A 15,535-nucleotide genomic window follows, 5' to 3' on the forward strand; every position below is an offset into this window, starting at 1 on the left:
TATTTCATTTCTTACTCTTGTTAGCTTCCTCTTTCTTTGTTCTGTCTTCTCCTTGCACACATTCTCATTTTACTGCACTTCTTGGATTCTTTCAAGTGCTGTCAGCTTTCCATCTGGTACATCTCTTTTTCTGGAGTGTTCTTTCTGTATTATTCCCTTCTATGCTATTGCAAGAACTAAGCCAATCAAGATCTATCATTTATTGAATCCTCCATCTTCAGCATTTGATTCTACAAACAGAAGCTCATGGATTTGGCATTATGTCCTGTGTTAAATCATCACAAGTGATGACCAAACAGCCTTTTCTTCTGAAAAAGGAGGATAGAACCCCATTTTCCTATAGGCTAACTCCTAAAAAAGCCCAAACTACATCACTAATGCAGCATAGATTAAACAGATCATGCAGAACACCTGCAAAACGAATACATAAATAAATGATGCTGAATAGGCATTAACAAAAAAGCCACACCCATAGGACAAGGATCAACAGCTGCACCTGGATGGAGGTCAAGAACTAACAGAAAACAAAGAGATTGCATGAACTGATGGATGGAGCAGCAACCAGAGCTTGGGCTCACGCAGAAGCTTATACAGAGAAAAAAAATTCACATACCAGGGCTAGTCCAAACTACTTACCAGCAGTTTGGAAAGCTATAAAACAGATTGAGAGAAGTAGTTCAGTGCATTCATACTACTTCATAAACCAGAATTAAAACATAAGAGGTAACTTTATTCCTTAATACTGAAAAATAAATGAGGTTTCGCATTCTATAATGTAAAAGAGTTGAGACTCAAGAATTCAGTTTCCTTATGTTTTTGTCTAGATGCTGGGAGAGAGACAGAACAGCCACTTGGGTTTCTTTAGGAAACTTTCTGCTGCGGATACCGTATATCTTATTAATTATATGCATGAATAATTAATCATATGCATGAATAATTACTAACCAAGTCCTATTTTGGGTCTCCTTTCATGCATAATGTAACTTCCATTTTCTCCTTGTTAAAAGGAGAACATGTCCAACATGATGCACTATTCTGTCATCTCTGAACAAGAATTCCTGAGCATGGATTTTCAAAGAGGAGGCCTTGCAAAGTTAACAATGATATTCTGATTTTTAAGCCAAGAACCACATTCACCTGGATATTTGTGGGATCCTTATATGACTCATCACTTGCAGTCTGGAGCTTTTCACTGATCCAGGCTTCTATTTCATCCACATCACGACTGAACTGCTGGAGGGTCTGAGACTCTCCCAGCTTTGATCTCTTCTCAATCATTTGGGCTTTCAGACGAAGCCACCTGCAGTAATTTGACACATACAATGAAGAACAGTAGAGCCACATGAGGCATCGCCTTCAACAGCTACAGAATGTCCCTAAAGAGGATTTCCAGTCATCTGCATTCTCCTCCCAGGGCAGCACTGACCTGTCCAGGACCTCGTTGCGTCTGTTGGCGATGACTCCCTTGGCGTAATGATCTGCAGCAATCAGCTGGTCAGCAAAGGATTGCAGGACAGCAATTTTCTCTTCCTATTCAAACCAGAAACCATGAATTAGAACTGTGGTTCCCTAAAGTCAAATGATGAGCAGTGTCTGGAACAGAACAAGCCTTTTTATCTTCTTTAAATTTACATTACTGTGACTCTGTGAAGGAAGTCTCTGTTCCCTAGGACTGTAGAGTTCAACTTAGAACACCTTTCACCTGTGGCATTTAGGAAAAAAGGATCTTTTGGGCTTAAAACTTCAGCAGTACGATCTCCCAATAAATCTAGGCAGCTTTCTGCTACAAGAAACTGGAAATACACCCTTTTCTGCCACAAATAAAGGGAAAAAGTAATTTCAAATCAGTAAATTCACACAAATACTTGCCACTATTTCTACACTGTCTGTAGGCAATGAAATACATCCTGATCTGCATAAACTGCTTCTAAACTTCTGCAACAAATTCCACATGGCTGAATATTCAGAACTGGACTTCAGAAGCCATACATGGCAGGAACTCCTTTTGCTAATAATTCCTATGAGAAAAAGGAAACTATTTTCCCCTTACTTCAGCTACACTCCTCACCTGGACATTGATTGCTTTATCAAAATCTTCATGTTTCTTGATGAGTGCCTCCACACTGTCTAAGGAGTCTCCTTTATCCTCTGTATTTAGGAAAGCCTCCCGGGCAGCCATCCAGTTTTCAGCTTGTTCACAGTCCCGATGAAACAGCTGGGGAGAAAAAACTCCAAAGCGTGAGCAAGACAGACCAAGAGCACTGTTATCACCAAAAAATAATAAACTTTTTAATGAAAAGAGGAATTATTATTCAAACTGCAGCAGAGTACCTGTAGTTCCAGGCACTGGTCCAGCATCATTCTGCGCTGGACCCAGGCCTTCTCCAGGTCTGTCCGTTCTTGGTCCAGAATATCCAGTTTCTCCTTGATCTCTGGGCTAGCATAGTGTCCATGGGCTAGAAGTTGTTGTCCAAACTGTTCAAATGCCTGGAAAGTGCCAGCCCTTGCGTCTATTTCCGTGCGGTGTTCCTGCAAGGGGCAGAGATGTGCTGCTCAATAACCAGAGCTGAACTGATCTGGTTTTGGAACTCTGATTGGAAAGTGTCAGAAAAAAGAAACATTTGTTGATGTTTATGATAACGCTTATCTTTCACATACCTGGTGCCTTTCCAATAAAGCCTCAGCTCCAGTCACATCCTTTGCGAGTTCATCTGAGGAGACCAGACCCCGGATTCCATTGATCCAAGACATGAGGTCCCTGTGGACACACAGTAATAGGGAATTTTTCCCTCCCTCCACTGAAGTAAGTCAAAACAGGGAAAACAGTCCTTTTCTGAACCCTTCACAGAAATATTCCTGTGGAACAATAAGCCATATATACTTCACTAATAATAAACAAATTGAGAGGGGGAATAGCATCACTACCTGAAATCACTGAGGAAACGCTGCAGGTCATGAGAATCTCCAAGCTTCTCTTTGCGCTGGTCAGCACGTTTTCCCAGACTATTCCAAGCCTGATTCAACTCAGTGCATTTTTCTTGGAGATCTTCAGCAGATTCTGGATGTGACTGGATCAGACGCTGGGCAGTTTCACCAAGAGAATTCACCTAGGATTAGAGAAGGGGAAATAAACACAATGAAGACAGAGAGAAGAACTGCTATAGTTCAATCATTTCTGGTAGATAAAAAGAAAGCTTTTGGGTTCTCTTCCTCAGAATCTCACCTTGTCTCCCAGAGCTGCCAAGTCTCTCTCAAAGCCTTCATGTTTGCGCTGCAGAGCCTGAACACTGGCCAGGTCATGCCCATAGTTGTCTGTATTTAATGCTTGATTCTTCTCCTCTATCCATTCTTTGGTTTCATCAGCATCTCTGATTTGAAGGAAGGAAAGGCAAAAAGAGAATTAAAACCAAGACCACCCTCTCCACTGAACAAGCTGGGGGTTGAATATGATTTGTTTAGAACAGGTCCCACTATATTTTAGAATTCTTGACAGACAAAGCATTTGAGTCAAGACCAAACAAACCCCTCACCTGTGGAATCTCTGGACCTCGTGGGCACTGCCCAACAACTGGCTCCTCTCTTCTGCCAGCTGCTGCAGAGATCTCCAGCGCTCATTCAGCTCCTGGATGAGGGAAATGAGAAGTCAAGATTGGTCTTTCACTACAGGTGAAGGTTACTAAATTCTGCTTAATTCCAGAAGAATGCACAAATTCCGACAGCTTAGTTAAATATTAAGGGTTTCTCCTGAGCTGTAAAACCAAATGATTTTATGTATACAATGAGATAGTGATGTAACTTGAGAAGCAAATGCTGTATATACTAATATATACATTCTTTCAATACATTGATTCAAAAGAATTTATAAAGCTTAATGAAAGACAAAGACTGTGGAAAAGGAGGGCAAAAAATGTTCACAACTTCTAAATCAGGTCAGAGAAAATTGTGTAATTACCTTGATTGAGTTGAAGGTTGCCACAGTGTGTACCATCAAACGTGCAGACTGTGTGAAAAGGCAGAAATAAAAAATATAGCATTGAAGTCAACTCTAACCAAAAGCAAAACCAGACTGAAAGAAAAGTCCTTAAAAAAAACAAATAGAAACCACCAAGAAAGACAATCTAAGTAAATAACAAAAGCAATTGAGAATAATTGGCTGTAATACCTAAGGTATTATAGAGCAAAATAAGAACAGTCAGAATTCACAAGCGAGCACTGTCTTATTAGTGTAAACTGAAGCAAACAAATCTTAATGAGGGCAAAGAAGAGGAAAATTTAAAGGTAACATTCAATACATGAATTTAAAAAACCCCAAAATCTTAGTCATAGTTTGCCAAGTTACTATGGGACTCTTAGAATTCGATGTACATGTTTATAATCTGCAAAAAAATACTTTAAAAGTCACCAGTTCCTGGTGACATGGCTGCATTTTTTGCCAAAATATTGCATACTAACCTGGTTTCCCCACATTCACACAACTTAAAAGATGTACAAGCAGCTTTAAGTCTAACAGAGTAGGTGCAAGACATAAAACACGAGAATGAAATGCTAGGGAAAACACAATGTTAGATAATTTTAAAAATATTTAAGATATTATTGTGCTTTAGTAGGTGACAGCTCTTCCATTGTAGGCCTCTAATGAATGGAGAAAGGCTTCTTCTATTGTAGAAAATGAGCTGGTGGTGACTAATGGAATACAGCATATCCCTTACTAAAGGAATATTGACATAAATGGTTTTGACTTTGAGGAATAAAAACATTTTGTTGTAGCAAGCAGAAAGCAAAGAACTCATGCAAAGTGAACAAGGGATTATTCAATATCTACTGGCCAGAAACTGGAATCACCCTGATAGCACAAACTCAAAACTAAACAGAGTTTTGTAGCAGAGAGGTAAAAATCAGGCTGTTGACAATTTCTATGGCACAGGAAAAGTAAATGGTCTAAAAAAGATGATGTGCTGTAGTTTTTTTTTTATTTTCTTGTTGTGTGCTACTAAGCAATGACACCTACCTTCCAAGGAGATGCTGTCTTAGAATCAGTTTCATCCTGTTTGAAAATGTGAAGAAACAGCTTTAAATACAAAACAGAATCTAAAACTATCAGAATACAGTAAAAAAATCTTGAAAATATCTCCATGTTCAATCCTTAACAGAGTAAATACATTTTTTCATGCAAGTATTTGTATCAATTTGGGTTATGCTGCTTGCTTAGATCTGTGATGTGGGGCAAGACACTCAGGAAACAAAGGAATCAAAGATAAGATAATCTCTGAATGTCCATTCAAAGTCATTAGTGAGTTCCATCATGGAAATGAACTACAGTTATGGCTGAACTTCTCTTTGTACATCCCAAACCTGTTACAATTGCCACTCCATCCACCTCAGAAATTAACACTTACCCTGGGCATCATCCCATAGACTTCCTGCAAAGAAGACAGGACAAACAACTTGTTATTTTCTAACAGAAAGAATGTTTTCCCCAACATGCTTCATACTTAGTTGGCACAGGATAAAATTATTTACAGCACAAGTATGTAAAAAGCTGGCAAAAAAACCCTAAAAAATCCAAACCAGAACAGAAAACCCACAAATCCCCTCCGCTCTGAATTGCACTCTGTTTTATTTCTCTTTTTCCCTAGCATTCCTCACCCATTTTCCTGCACATAAATAAAGGCTAAATTTCAAATTTATATGAAGTTCATGTGTGGATTCTCCATGACTTTTGATATTATTGTAAAGACTTTCCATTCCTAAAAAAAGAAAGGAAAAAGCTCTAGATGCTGCAATTTGCTCTAGCATTATTAAAAAATATAATTCTAAAGGTCTTCTTGGGATGGCCACACTAGAGAACAGCCTGAATCTTGCAATGTCAGGCAAAGACAACAGACAAAAGAAAGGAGGAAAATCTTTTGCTTCTTAGATTAGATTAAGGCAGAGAAAAAGAGCACCTGTTGCTGTACTGCTTGTACTTCATCTGCCATCAGCCCTTCTGACTCCAGGTCCTTTGCAACCTTGTTTATGTCCTTCAGGCGTGACTCGTTGGCTTTCAGATCCTACACAGAACAGGGAAATATCCCAGCATTAACATTCACCCATGCAAAACATGTGGAACAAGGTGGCTCACCAGGAGTGCCCAGTGTGTGAACAGCAGGAATTGAGCACAATGGCCCTGAGTTCCCAGAGAGCCTACGCCAGGGAATCCCAGCTGCCAGATTTTTTTCCCCCCCCCCCATATCTCAGGGAAATAACTCTACAGATGGAAACCAAAATGCATCTTTCCTTTCAACAGGAATAGCTTAACTGAAGGCTATGCTTTACACAAACTGAAATTCCTCCAAAGCTTGGCAGATTCTATACTGCAAAGTGCTGAAAGAGGGTTTTAGCTCTCTGGGAGCTGGGAAGCACGGAGCAACCTGGGCAATGTAATCAAACTGAAGACACTTGAATGTGGGATTCTCTCTAGCCTCACAAAATGAAAGAAAAAATTCATATCTATCTTTTATGGACCTTTTATGTCCAATCAAAGCCATATTTCATATTCAGCTATAAAGAATTGTCATGGACACATGATCAGAAAGCCTGAAGGGAAAGGCCAAAATTAACACACACATTATGCAGCATCACAACATACCTTCTGAAAATCATCGAATTTCTTCTGCAGCACCTCCACCTGCTCCAGGTCAGCACCCACTTCCTCACTGGTGAGTGCTGCTTCCTTCTCATTGATCCACTGCTGGAGCTCGTTGGCTTCACGGAAAAGCATGAACTTCTTGCAGCTTTTTTCCAACATTCCTTTACGTTTTTCTCCCAGTTCCAGGAGAGAGTGATACCTGGGACAAGCAGGAAAGGAAAGCAGGAAACAGTCAGATGGAACTGAGTCCAATCACAGGAATTTCCCAAGTACTGGAGTCCCCAAAAATGGAGAAACTCTGAACTTATGCCCTGTTCTGCTACAGGATGAGCTACTCATGTGTAGTTGGGAATGAAGACTGTCCATGCCTCTCCTCCACATGGATTGCACACCAAAATGGGAACTCCCACATGCAACGCCTCACTGGGCAAATGCAAACCCAAATCACAGCCTAGGCTGGGGTAGGTTCTTAAACCTCAGTATCACTGCAGGGCAGGAATGACTCCATAGGCTCTTACTTGCCAAGAGATAATTTTCCTAGAGTACATCAAGTCTGTCATCAGATTACTAAAATCCACTGGCCTCCCAGCTTTAGAACATAAACATCCTCACTAGCCATTTTCCAGTGCAAAATCTGCTGAATGTTTAAGCAAGGTGTAATCTATATGATAACACACCTATATTCAACTGAAAAACCCATGAAACTCATTTCACATGCGCTTTTTCTATCTGTGGAATTCTCAATATCAATGATATTACTCCTCATTTACATTAGAATAGACAAAAAGTGAAACCTCAAAAATGTTTAAATTGGTCTGCACAGGGGCAAATAAACCTCTTAAGACCAGCCAGTTATTTAAAACCACCTTGTAATCAACTAGACACAGATGATCCTACAAGACCCTTCCCAAGCTATTGCTGAAAAAAGACAAGAGCAGTTTTGCAGTCACTGAGTTACAAATCTCTCTAGCAATGCATAATAATGCCTGGATTTTAAAAACCTGCTTTCAGAAAAGCCACACTCTTAATACTCATGTTCCTTTACTTTAAGTCTTCCAGAAGATGAGACTTTTTTTCTGCATCTGGAAGGGTTTTTTATGTCCTGAATCAGTTTGAACATTGGTCTACTGCAGTGATCAACAGCAGCAATAGATTCTCATTATTAAGCTATATTCCTTCTGATGTTGTTAAGTCAAACAATACCAGACACTGCTGAGGTACCTCCAGGGGCCTCAAATGGGGATGTTTTCATTTCCCACCCTGAAGCACAAGGGCACATACTGAGCAGTTACAACCCCCCAGCTTGAGGAGTTCAATCCTGGAGCATTTTCCTAACCAACAGCTCAGAGATGACAAAGTCTCCTTAAAATAATCCTCAGTATCCTGGGCTGTAATGTCTATATACCAAACTGATAAACCAGCTCTCCTTCCATGGAAGCTGAGACTTTGTGGCTTCCTGTTTATTGTAGTTTAAGGCTGGGCAGAAAGGAACCAAGAATCTTTCATATTAGGCTTAAATAGAAACTTTCTACCCTGACTTCAGGAAAACACTGATTTGAAGCCAGCCCTAACTGCAGCTGTTTGCCTCAGCAAACAATGTCAGCTATTAAATACTTGTAAAGCTCATAGAGGATCTGGGGCAAAACTCCTTTAGAAGCAGACCTTACCTCAGAGTTGCTTTGCAACACTTGAGAGATTTACATAAAAGTTTCACTTTTAATTCTCAAGAAACACATTTGCTATGAAAAGACAAGCACAGCCAATAAACACTGTGGCTTTGGATTTCCCAGTAACTTCCACCTGTATAATGCAAACTTGGTATCTTTTCCAGGAGACACGAACACAAGTCTCAAAATCTAGTTAATGTTAAAATTAAGAAATAATCACCCTATATAAATAATGTTTTTTGACTATCCAGCATAAATGTTACTTTCTGTGATAAACCATGATAGCCCCACCCTTCCCAAACTCTTAAGACATTCAGATGTGATGCAATACTTGGTAGATGTATTTTGTATATATTTATATAAACAAACTAATATTTCTATCTGCACCTCACAAAATGCAGGAGATGCTTTTTAAGGAAAACAGTCTAGATAGACCTAAAGCCTCTTTGGTAAGCAAAATCAGCGTGATGGAATAAACATGAACCAATTTAGCAGCACAGAGGTGCCCAGCAAGATAAGCAGCTGGAAACACAGACCACCACATTCATCTAAACTAATCCTCATTGCAGAAATTGCCTCCTTCATGTCTCTTTGGAGCAGCTTTCCCAAAGAAAGAAACAAAGGGAGGATGAACAGTGACAGTGTGGAGACAGCATGATTTAGGAAAGGGCTAATCCTACTCACAGTTCTTCGACCTGTTTCATACGCAGAGATACACTGCCGACCTCCTTAGTTATGAGAGTCCTGCACAGACAGGGAGCACAGCAAATGCATGCGAAAAATTAGTCAGATTAACAAAAATAATGAAAGCAGCAGCTCCATCCATGGCTGGTCTGTGGTAGGAGATGAGTAAGAGTTCACATTTAAATGGAGAAAATTAGGTGTTGTTCAGAAGCAAACAAAGCAAATCAGACCAGGAGTACAATTCACGTAAGGAAAGCTCAGCAGTACAGTTGAGCTCTCTCTATAAGGTCTCCTCACTTCTTGATTATTGTGCCATGGGATTGGAAACTAGAAAGTGGTCCCCACTCCTTGGCTCTAAAATAAGGCACCCTGTTCTAGTTACTAAAAGCCACATGCAAACCCATGGAGGGAATTATTTTATTAAAATCCTGACCAATGTGCCACAATTTTCCAGCACCTTTTTGTCGTGCCAATAAAAAGGGGTTTTGTTATGGGTTGGTGGGGTTTTTTGTGTGATTTTATTTTAGTTTTTTAATTCTAGAGCTAAGGCTAGTAATTATTGCATGTCACTGTAATAACTGATGACTCAACACAACTGAGTGGGAGCAAATTCTCACACAGAACGACAATGTAGCTGCACAAACAGATGGGAGAAAACTTTCAGCTTTGACTTCCAAGTGGCTTGATAAGATGAGCCAGCATTCACAGCTATCACCCACAGCCCTTGCTTGAATTAATCTTCAGCCACCATGTGCTTTAAGAAGGTCATTACCAAGTAGCCTTGCAGTTTTCTGTTTGCCAACGATATGTTGCACTTTCAAAACAGATGATAAAAATTGAAAAAAAAAGAAGGGGGGACATGTTTTAGCTCCTATAATGGTAACAAATACTGGCACCACATTTCAGAAAAAAAAGTGATGATCTAGCAAGCAAAGTAGCCCCAGCTTGTAAGGAGGGCACCTCCAGAGGCAGCCCTGTATAGGGAGAGCACTGTACTTTATGGAATCAAATTTAAGAAAGCTTTTCAAAATAGATCACACATTAAGAAGTGACAACTACATATACAAGAGCTGCTTAGGACATATATATCTCACAAACAAGTTTAAGTAGTTAGGTACAACAACAAAAGGAACACATAAAATACTCAAGTCAGACAGTAAGTTGAGCTCTAGTGTCATGAGTTTAACAGTTAAAAATGGGAAAAGCAACAAGAAAATCTAGAGTAAGAATAAAATAACTGAATCTGGGCCTCTGGTAAAGGAGCCCTTTGTTTTGCTCCAGTTAATTACTCCCTCGTGTAAGAAGCATTAACCTAAGCAGGTGGCATCTGTGAAGCAAAGGCCAAGCCAGCTAATGCCGGCGGTGTCATATCTCATCAGTTAGATCTTACTGGTTGTCGATTTGCTCCTGTCGCAGTGCTATGCTGCCTTGCTCCTCCAGGAGGTTCTCTCGAGATGCAGACTGGGCAGGATCCAGTTTTTTCACATAGGCAGCTGGTACAAATCCCTGACGGTCATTGACTTCCACTTTCCACCAGTCCTGGAAGGAAGAAAACCACAAAGCAACCACTGTGAGGCCATCATCAAGCATAAAGAATGCTGGGCAACTGAATGCTGCAGATCAGAGACTTCTATTAACACAAGGAAAGCAGTGATGCTCTCAACAGCTTGCTCTTGTTATGGAGATAATTTCAAACAAACTGCCTCTTGAAGATAGAGATCTTACTCCCATGTCTCCCCTTATATTTGGCCAAAAATTCCTCCACATCAGGGAATTAAAGTTCTCACAGACATGTGCCCTGTCTTGGAAAAGCTGGCAGCTGTAGAGGAGTGATGGAAATGAAGTGAAGAGGTTCAGCTGAAGTGCTGAATGGGAACATGGGCTAAATGTGCCAAAACCAAACAAAGCACAGCACTGAGGGAGCCAAGCAAAGCAGCAAAGCAAGAGGCTGGAGCCCACCTTGTTGGTGCTGTTGAGTAAGGTGAGGATATCTCCCTTCTTCATTGTCACCTCCCGGGGACTCTTCTCCTGGTAATCATAGAGAGCCAGAACGAGCTCTTTTCCAGTTTCATCATCTGTGGGAGCAACTTGTTGCTAAAAAAATAGAGCACAAGAAAAAATGAGCTGTTCCATGTTTATTATAATCAGTGTAGTTGTCCTAGAATAGACTTCAGCTGTAGTTAAAGCTACTGTAGAGTCAGTTTAGGTGTTGTCTGGGCTCAAACCCTGAAAACCACCACATTAAATTGTTTTATTTCAAAACAATGCAGCTGTCTTACGATTATAAAAACAGACTGCCAATTTTTTTTGAGAAAATCAGGCACAGTCTTCAATAACCTCTCGAAACCAATAACTGTTACTAAGCTTTGTTTTCACCTTTTGCTGATCCATGAATTTTAGGTACATGATTAGCATCTTTCCTTACCCTGCACGATTGGGCCTGTTCCCTTAATGCCTGGATGCTGCTGCCATAAGCGGAGAGATCAGACATCAAAGCTTCATGTTTCTTCAGAAGAGCCTGAAAGTGGATGATAGCAACAACATGCACACCTTGACATTTTACAAATATGCCTCTGCTTAAAATATATACTTTGACTCCACACACAGGGAATGTGGGTTTTTCAGAGCTGCCAGCCTTGTGACTCTCATGGGAATAATCACTTCTATTTATTCACAGGCTAGATAGTGGTCCTAATGCTCCTGGTGCTTTGCCTCTGCCTTATCTCAGCAACATTCCATTCTTTTGTTCTGACCAGAAATAACTATTTCCAGAGTGATATGGGTAAGTTTAAAGTGTGCCTTTAAACTGCACTTCACGTTGATAAACTGTCAGTCAGCACTGCCCGGGACGTGGTGTTTGACTGCAGAATGATACCAATAAAACAACTCCAGACAAAAAAAATTACTTCCAGACTAATGAACTGCTGAAAACCAGGCTCATACTGAAATGCTCATCCCATGAGGAATTTGCTGATATTATTTTCATTATACTTAAAAAAACAAAACCCTGTAAAAGAGTGAATACAGAGGTAAAGCTTCCTCATAGTTGGTTTAATATACTGAGCAGCAGAATTTCATGTGCAATAACAACTAAGACACAGGAAAAATTGTCATCTTTTGACTAAGAGCCAAAATCTTTCTTGATGCAAGAATCTGCCCTCTTCAATAAGAATCCTGAAATTATCAGAGCTCATTTTTTTACCACCGGATAAATCCTCACTGTACTTAGGCAGAACTGGTTTAAACAAGAACCTCAAGTACCTCAGCAGAGTCTTCATCTTTCCCATAGTCTGTACTGCCTACAATGGGCTCCTTTTCCCTCATCCAGGATTCGGCCTCATTAGCATCAGCAAAGTACTGCTGAGCCTGCAGGGAATCCTCCAGATCCTGTCGACGCTGAGATGCTTTGGCTTTCAGAGAGTCCCACTTCTGGTTTAGCTCGTTCAGTTTGATTTTCACATCTTCAGCTGCAAAGTGTCCTATGGAACAGGAGCACAGGGAACTGAAGGACGTCAGCAGACAAAACCAATACACATTAAAAGGTTACTTGTAGTTCTTCAAAGTGACAGAAATTAGACCAATTTAAAGCCTATTCAGACTAGAATAATAAAAACACAACTCAGCTGGTCCTTTTGCCTCAGACTGGAAAACACTGAACCTGTCAATCAAGTTGTACTAGCATATCTTAATCATTAGGAATAAAACAAGACATATCATAACATTTCTCAATGATGAAACAGGAAAGGTCATCTCCTTCCAGAGTTCTGGCAGCAGACAGATATTATTTCAGACCTGCAGGATTTTTTTGTTTGTTTTTTCATGTTAAAAACACCCAGTCAGAAATAAACATGCCTATTTATTTAAAAGCAATTTGTCTTTGTAGAGAATTTTCTCTCGCATCATGGTTATGTACCTCTGATAGAACCCTTTAACAGATGTAATTACAGAGACTAAATACAATAGGTAGAAAATTGCTAAATAAGTGTTCATCAAGAGTAGATGGAGATCTATGAAAATTATGACAGGTTCCCACCAAGGAACCTATTTTTATTTTCAGGTGAAAGGATGACCAGGAGTTCATCCTGCTAGTAGGTACCTGTCTATTGTCAGGATAAAAACAGGCAGCAATTCTTAACTGTGCTGAGCCAGAGAACAAAAGACTGTGCCAGAGTTAAAAAATATTGAGACATACCTTCTTCCACCATAGCATTCCCCTTCTGTGTGACTGCTTTAATGCGAGGCTCATGGCCTGCAATTTCTGCCTGCAAAGCCTGGTGCTTCTTTAGCAGATTCTGGACACCAATTAAGTCCTTGCCTGAAAGATACAAAATAATTAATCAGCTAAATCAGAGTCAGTAGATGAAACAAAAATTTCAAGGCAGCTGCAGCCAGCGCTACACAAACTTGCAGAGGGAAAACTCTTAACAATGAAGACAGAGCACTATGGAAACTAAGTTACTACTGGAATTATATAAGCAACACAACAGAGACCCGGGGCAACGGCAAATATGTAACTCTGTACAATGTTAATTAGAGCAAACAGTTCTGAAATTTTCAGGGAATGTTCTATAAAGATACAATTTATAACACAGCAATTCTGACATCTAAATCCTAGAGATACCAGGATGGACCAACCTCGGTTTGTTGAAGCTGCAATAGGTTCTTTTTCCCTAATCCAGGTCTCTTCATCCTCAATGTCGCGGAAAAGCTGCTGCAGGCGAAGAGAATCTGCGAGTTTCTGCTTGCGAGCTACCATGGGCTCCTTCAGAGCTTCATAGCGAGCCACTAAAGCTTCTTGTTTCTTCTTGATATTGTCAGCATCAAAGTGCCCAGCCTCTTGGAACTGGCGTGCCTGGATGGTAATGCCATCTATCCGATCCTAAAATTGATCCAGCAACAGCATTAGTTCAGAAGTTCTGTGAGGTGGCTGTAGTGACTGAGCAGCTCATTTCTATTAAAGTCATAAAGATATTATTCTTAGAGACATACAAGTATGTTTCAGTTCAAAATTATTTTTGATAAGCAAACTGTAAAACCCAAAGCTAAAAAAATTATAAAAAACCAGACCTGCTAAGGTCTCTGACTGAGCATATCTGGAAAGGCAGGAATAAAAATTTTTTCCCTTACCTGATGGGCAGCAACATCTGCCTCTAGCAGGGCATGTTTCTTCTGGAGATTCTGAACATTAGTAAGATCTTTTCCATAATCATCAGAAGCTAAGTGTCCTTCTACTTCATACAGCCAGAGCTCAATGTCCTCCACATTGCGATTAAACTGCTGCTGCTGATTGGCTTCTCGCAGTTTTATACCTGAGGGAGACAGGGGCAAGAGGAGAACAGGACAAGGTAAGTGAAGTGGAAACTGAAGTTAACTCATTTCCGGTCTTCTCCCAGCTAAACTCTCTAGAAATTTGTCCATATTCTTCTGAGCGAGTCGTACCTTTGAGCTCAGTGGCCTCCAGAAGCTTCTTCCACAAGCTGATGACTTCATTCATGCGAGCTGCCACCTCATCTGACGCATAGTGCTTGACATCAATCAGCTTCTGGCCAGCTTTCTCCAGGGCATCAATACGACTCTGGTTAGCAGACAGCTCTGCTTCAAAAGCCTGGTGTTTCTGAACTTTACCTTGCAAGTTTGATGGATCCTACAGATGAAGAAAGAAATAGAACATTTCAATGCAAAATCAGTACCCAAAGGTCTCAAGAATTTTTGAAATTGGACTACTTTCATAGACATGTCACGATGTCACCTGAGGATTTGGTGCCAAAAATATGCCTTAAATCAGAATTCTTAAGCTATTGGATAGGCATGATTACAGCATGATGGAAAAATGCCCCTTGGGGTCAGGAAGAAATTACAGTTCCTCCTGTTGCTATTAATACCACTGACTATCAGCAACATTTTGGCTGATGTTGCTTTGTATCATTAGACTGATTACATTAATTCCAGTACCGCCTTAAAAGCATTCTACCATTCATCTTTGTGCTTACCTTGTAGGCCTCATCAGTTGCAGTTTTCATCTTTTCATTAACCCAACTCTTGAGCTCATCAGAATCTCGGAAAAACTGCTGCAGATGGAAAGAATCTGCCAGCTGAGCACGGCGGTACATGGCTCTTTCATGAAGGGCATTTCGGCGGCTTAGCAGCTGAAAAAAAAAGAAAGTAAAAGGTTTTTAAATTCCTCAAGCTTGTAAGTACCACCACTGTACCCCTCTTGGGACAACTCCACTGACTTATTCTATATTGAAGTCATACCATGTAAAATAATAAAGCAGAACAAGATTTAAAGTCCACAGTCCAAATATATTTAGGATACTTACAGCATCTCTGCGTGTAGCAACATCGTCCATGGCATAGTGGTTATTCTGAATCAACTTAGTAGCAAACTCATCTAATGCCTACAGGGAAAACAAGTTTCCATTTATTTGGTGTAATAGAAATTGCTTATGCAAATTTGCTTAGTACATCAATTCCCCAAAGTTTATCACTGTAAAACTGGCAGAAAGCCATTAGCAGATCTATCCTTACACCCTTTTCTCTCTGTACCCTCATCCTC

At 40.2% G+C, this 15,535-nt stretch overlaps 1 protein-coding gene across 9 annotated transcripts in view; it reads right to left on the minus strand.

Annotated features, from left to right (window-relative positions):
* SPTAN1 (spectrin alpha, non-erythrocytic 1) overlaps positions 1 to 15,535 on the minus strand; it is a 46,305-nt gene that overhangs the window by 14,103 nt on the left and 16,667 nt on the right. For 4 of the 9 annotated variants that reach the window (XM_048325742.1, XM_048325746.1, XM_048325739.1 and 1 more), the window contains 25 exons: positions 15,300 to 15,377; positions 14,970 to 15,125; positions 14,419 to 14,623; positions 14,107 to 14,288; positions 13,615 to 13,858; positions 13,172 to 13,294; positions 12,241 to 12,458; positions 11,405 to 11,497; positions 10,939 to 11,073; positions 10,370 to 10,518; positions 8,980 to 9,039; positions 6,629 to 6,827; positions 5,946 to 6,050; positions 5,397 to 5,420; positions 5,009 to 5,044; positions 3,953 to 4,000; positions 3,531 to 3,622; positions 3,224 to 3,368; positions 2,926 to 3,107; positions 2,659 to 2,758; positions 2,332 to 2,529; positions 2,069 to 2,215; positions 1,427 to 1,530; positions 1,138 to 1,300; positions 637 to 651 (listed from right to left, as the gene is read on the minus strand). In XM_048325742.1, the coding sequence (XP_048181699.1) occupies positions 637 to 651; positions 1,138 to 1,300; positions 1,427 to 1,530; positions 2,069 to 2,215; positions 2,332 to 2,529; positions 2,659 to 2,758; positions 2,926 to 3,107; positions 3,224 to 3,368; positions 3,531 to 3,622; positions 3,953 to 4,000; positions 5,009 to 5,044; positions 5,397 to 5,420; positions 5,946 to 6,050; positions 6,629 to 6,827; positions 8,980 to 9,039; positions 10,370 to 10,518; positions 10,939 to 11,073; positions 11,405 to 11,497; positions 12,241 to 12,458; positions 13,172 to 13,294; positions 13,615 to 13,858; positions 14,107 to 14,288; positions 14,419 to 14,623; positions 14,970 to 15,125; positions 15,300 to 15,377 (3,201 nt within the window). The remainder of the gene's footprint in view (positions 1 to 636; positions 652 to 1,137; positions 1,301 to 1,426; positions 1,531 to 2,068; positions 2,216 to 2,331; positions 2,530 to 2,658; positions 2,759 to 2,925; positions 3,108 to 3,223; positions 3,369 to 3,530; positions 3,623 to 3,952; positions 4,001 to 5,008; positions 5,045 to 5,396; positions 5,421 to 5,945; positions 6,051 to 6,628; positions 6,828 to 8,979; positions 9,040 to 10,369; positions 10,519 to 10,938; positions 11,074 to 11,404; positions 11,498 to 12,240; positions 12,459 to 13,171; positions 13,295 to 13,614; positions 13,859 to 14,106; positions 14,289 to 14,418; positions 14,624 to 14,969; positions 15,126 to 15,299; positions 15,378 to 15,535) is intronic. The other 5 variants (XM_048325743.1, XM_048325747.1, XM_048325741.1 and 2 more) reach the window with 3 other exon arrangements.

The sequence above is a fragment of the Corvus hawaiiensis genome, chromosome 21 (assembly GCF_020740725.1).
Source record: "Corvus hawaiiensis isolate bCorHaw1 chromosome 21, bCorHaw1.pri.cur, whole genome shotgun sequence".
Classification (NCBI taxonomy): domain Eukaryota; kingdom Metazoa; phylum Chordata; class Aves; order Passeriformes; family Corvidae; genus Corvus; species Corvus hawaiiensis.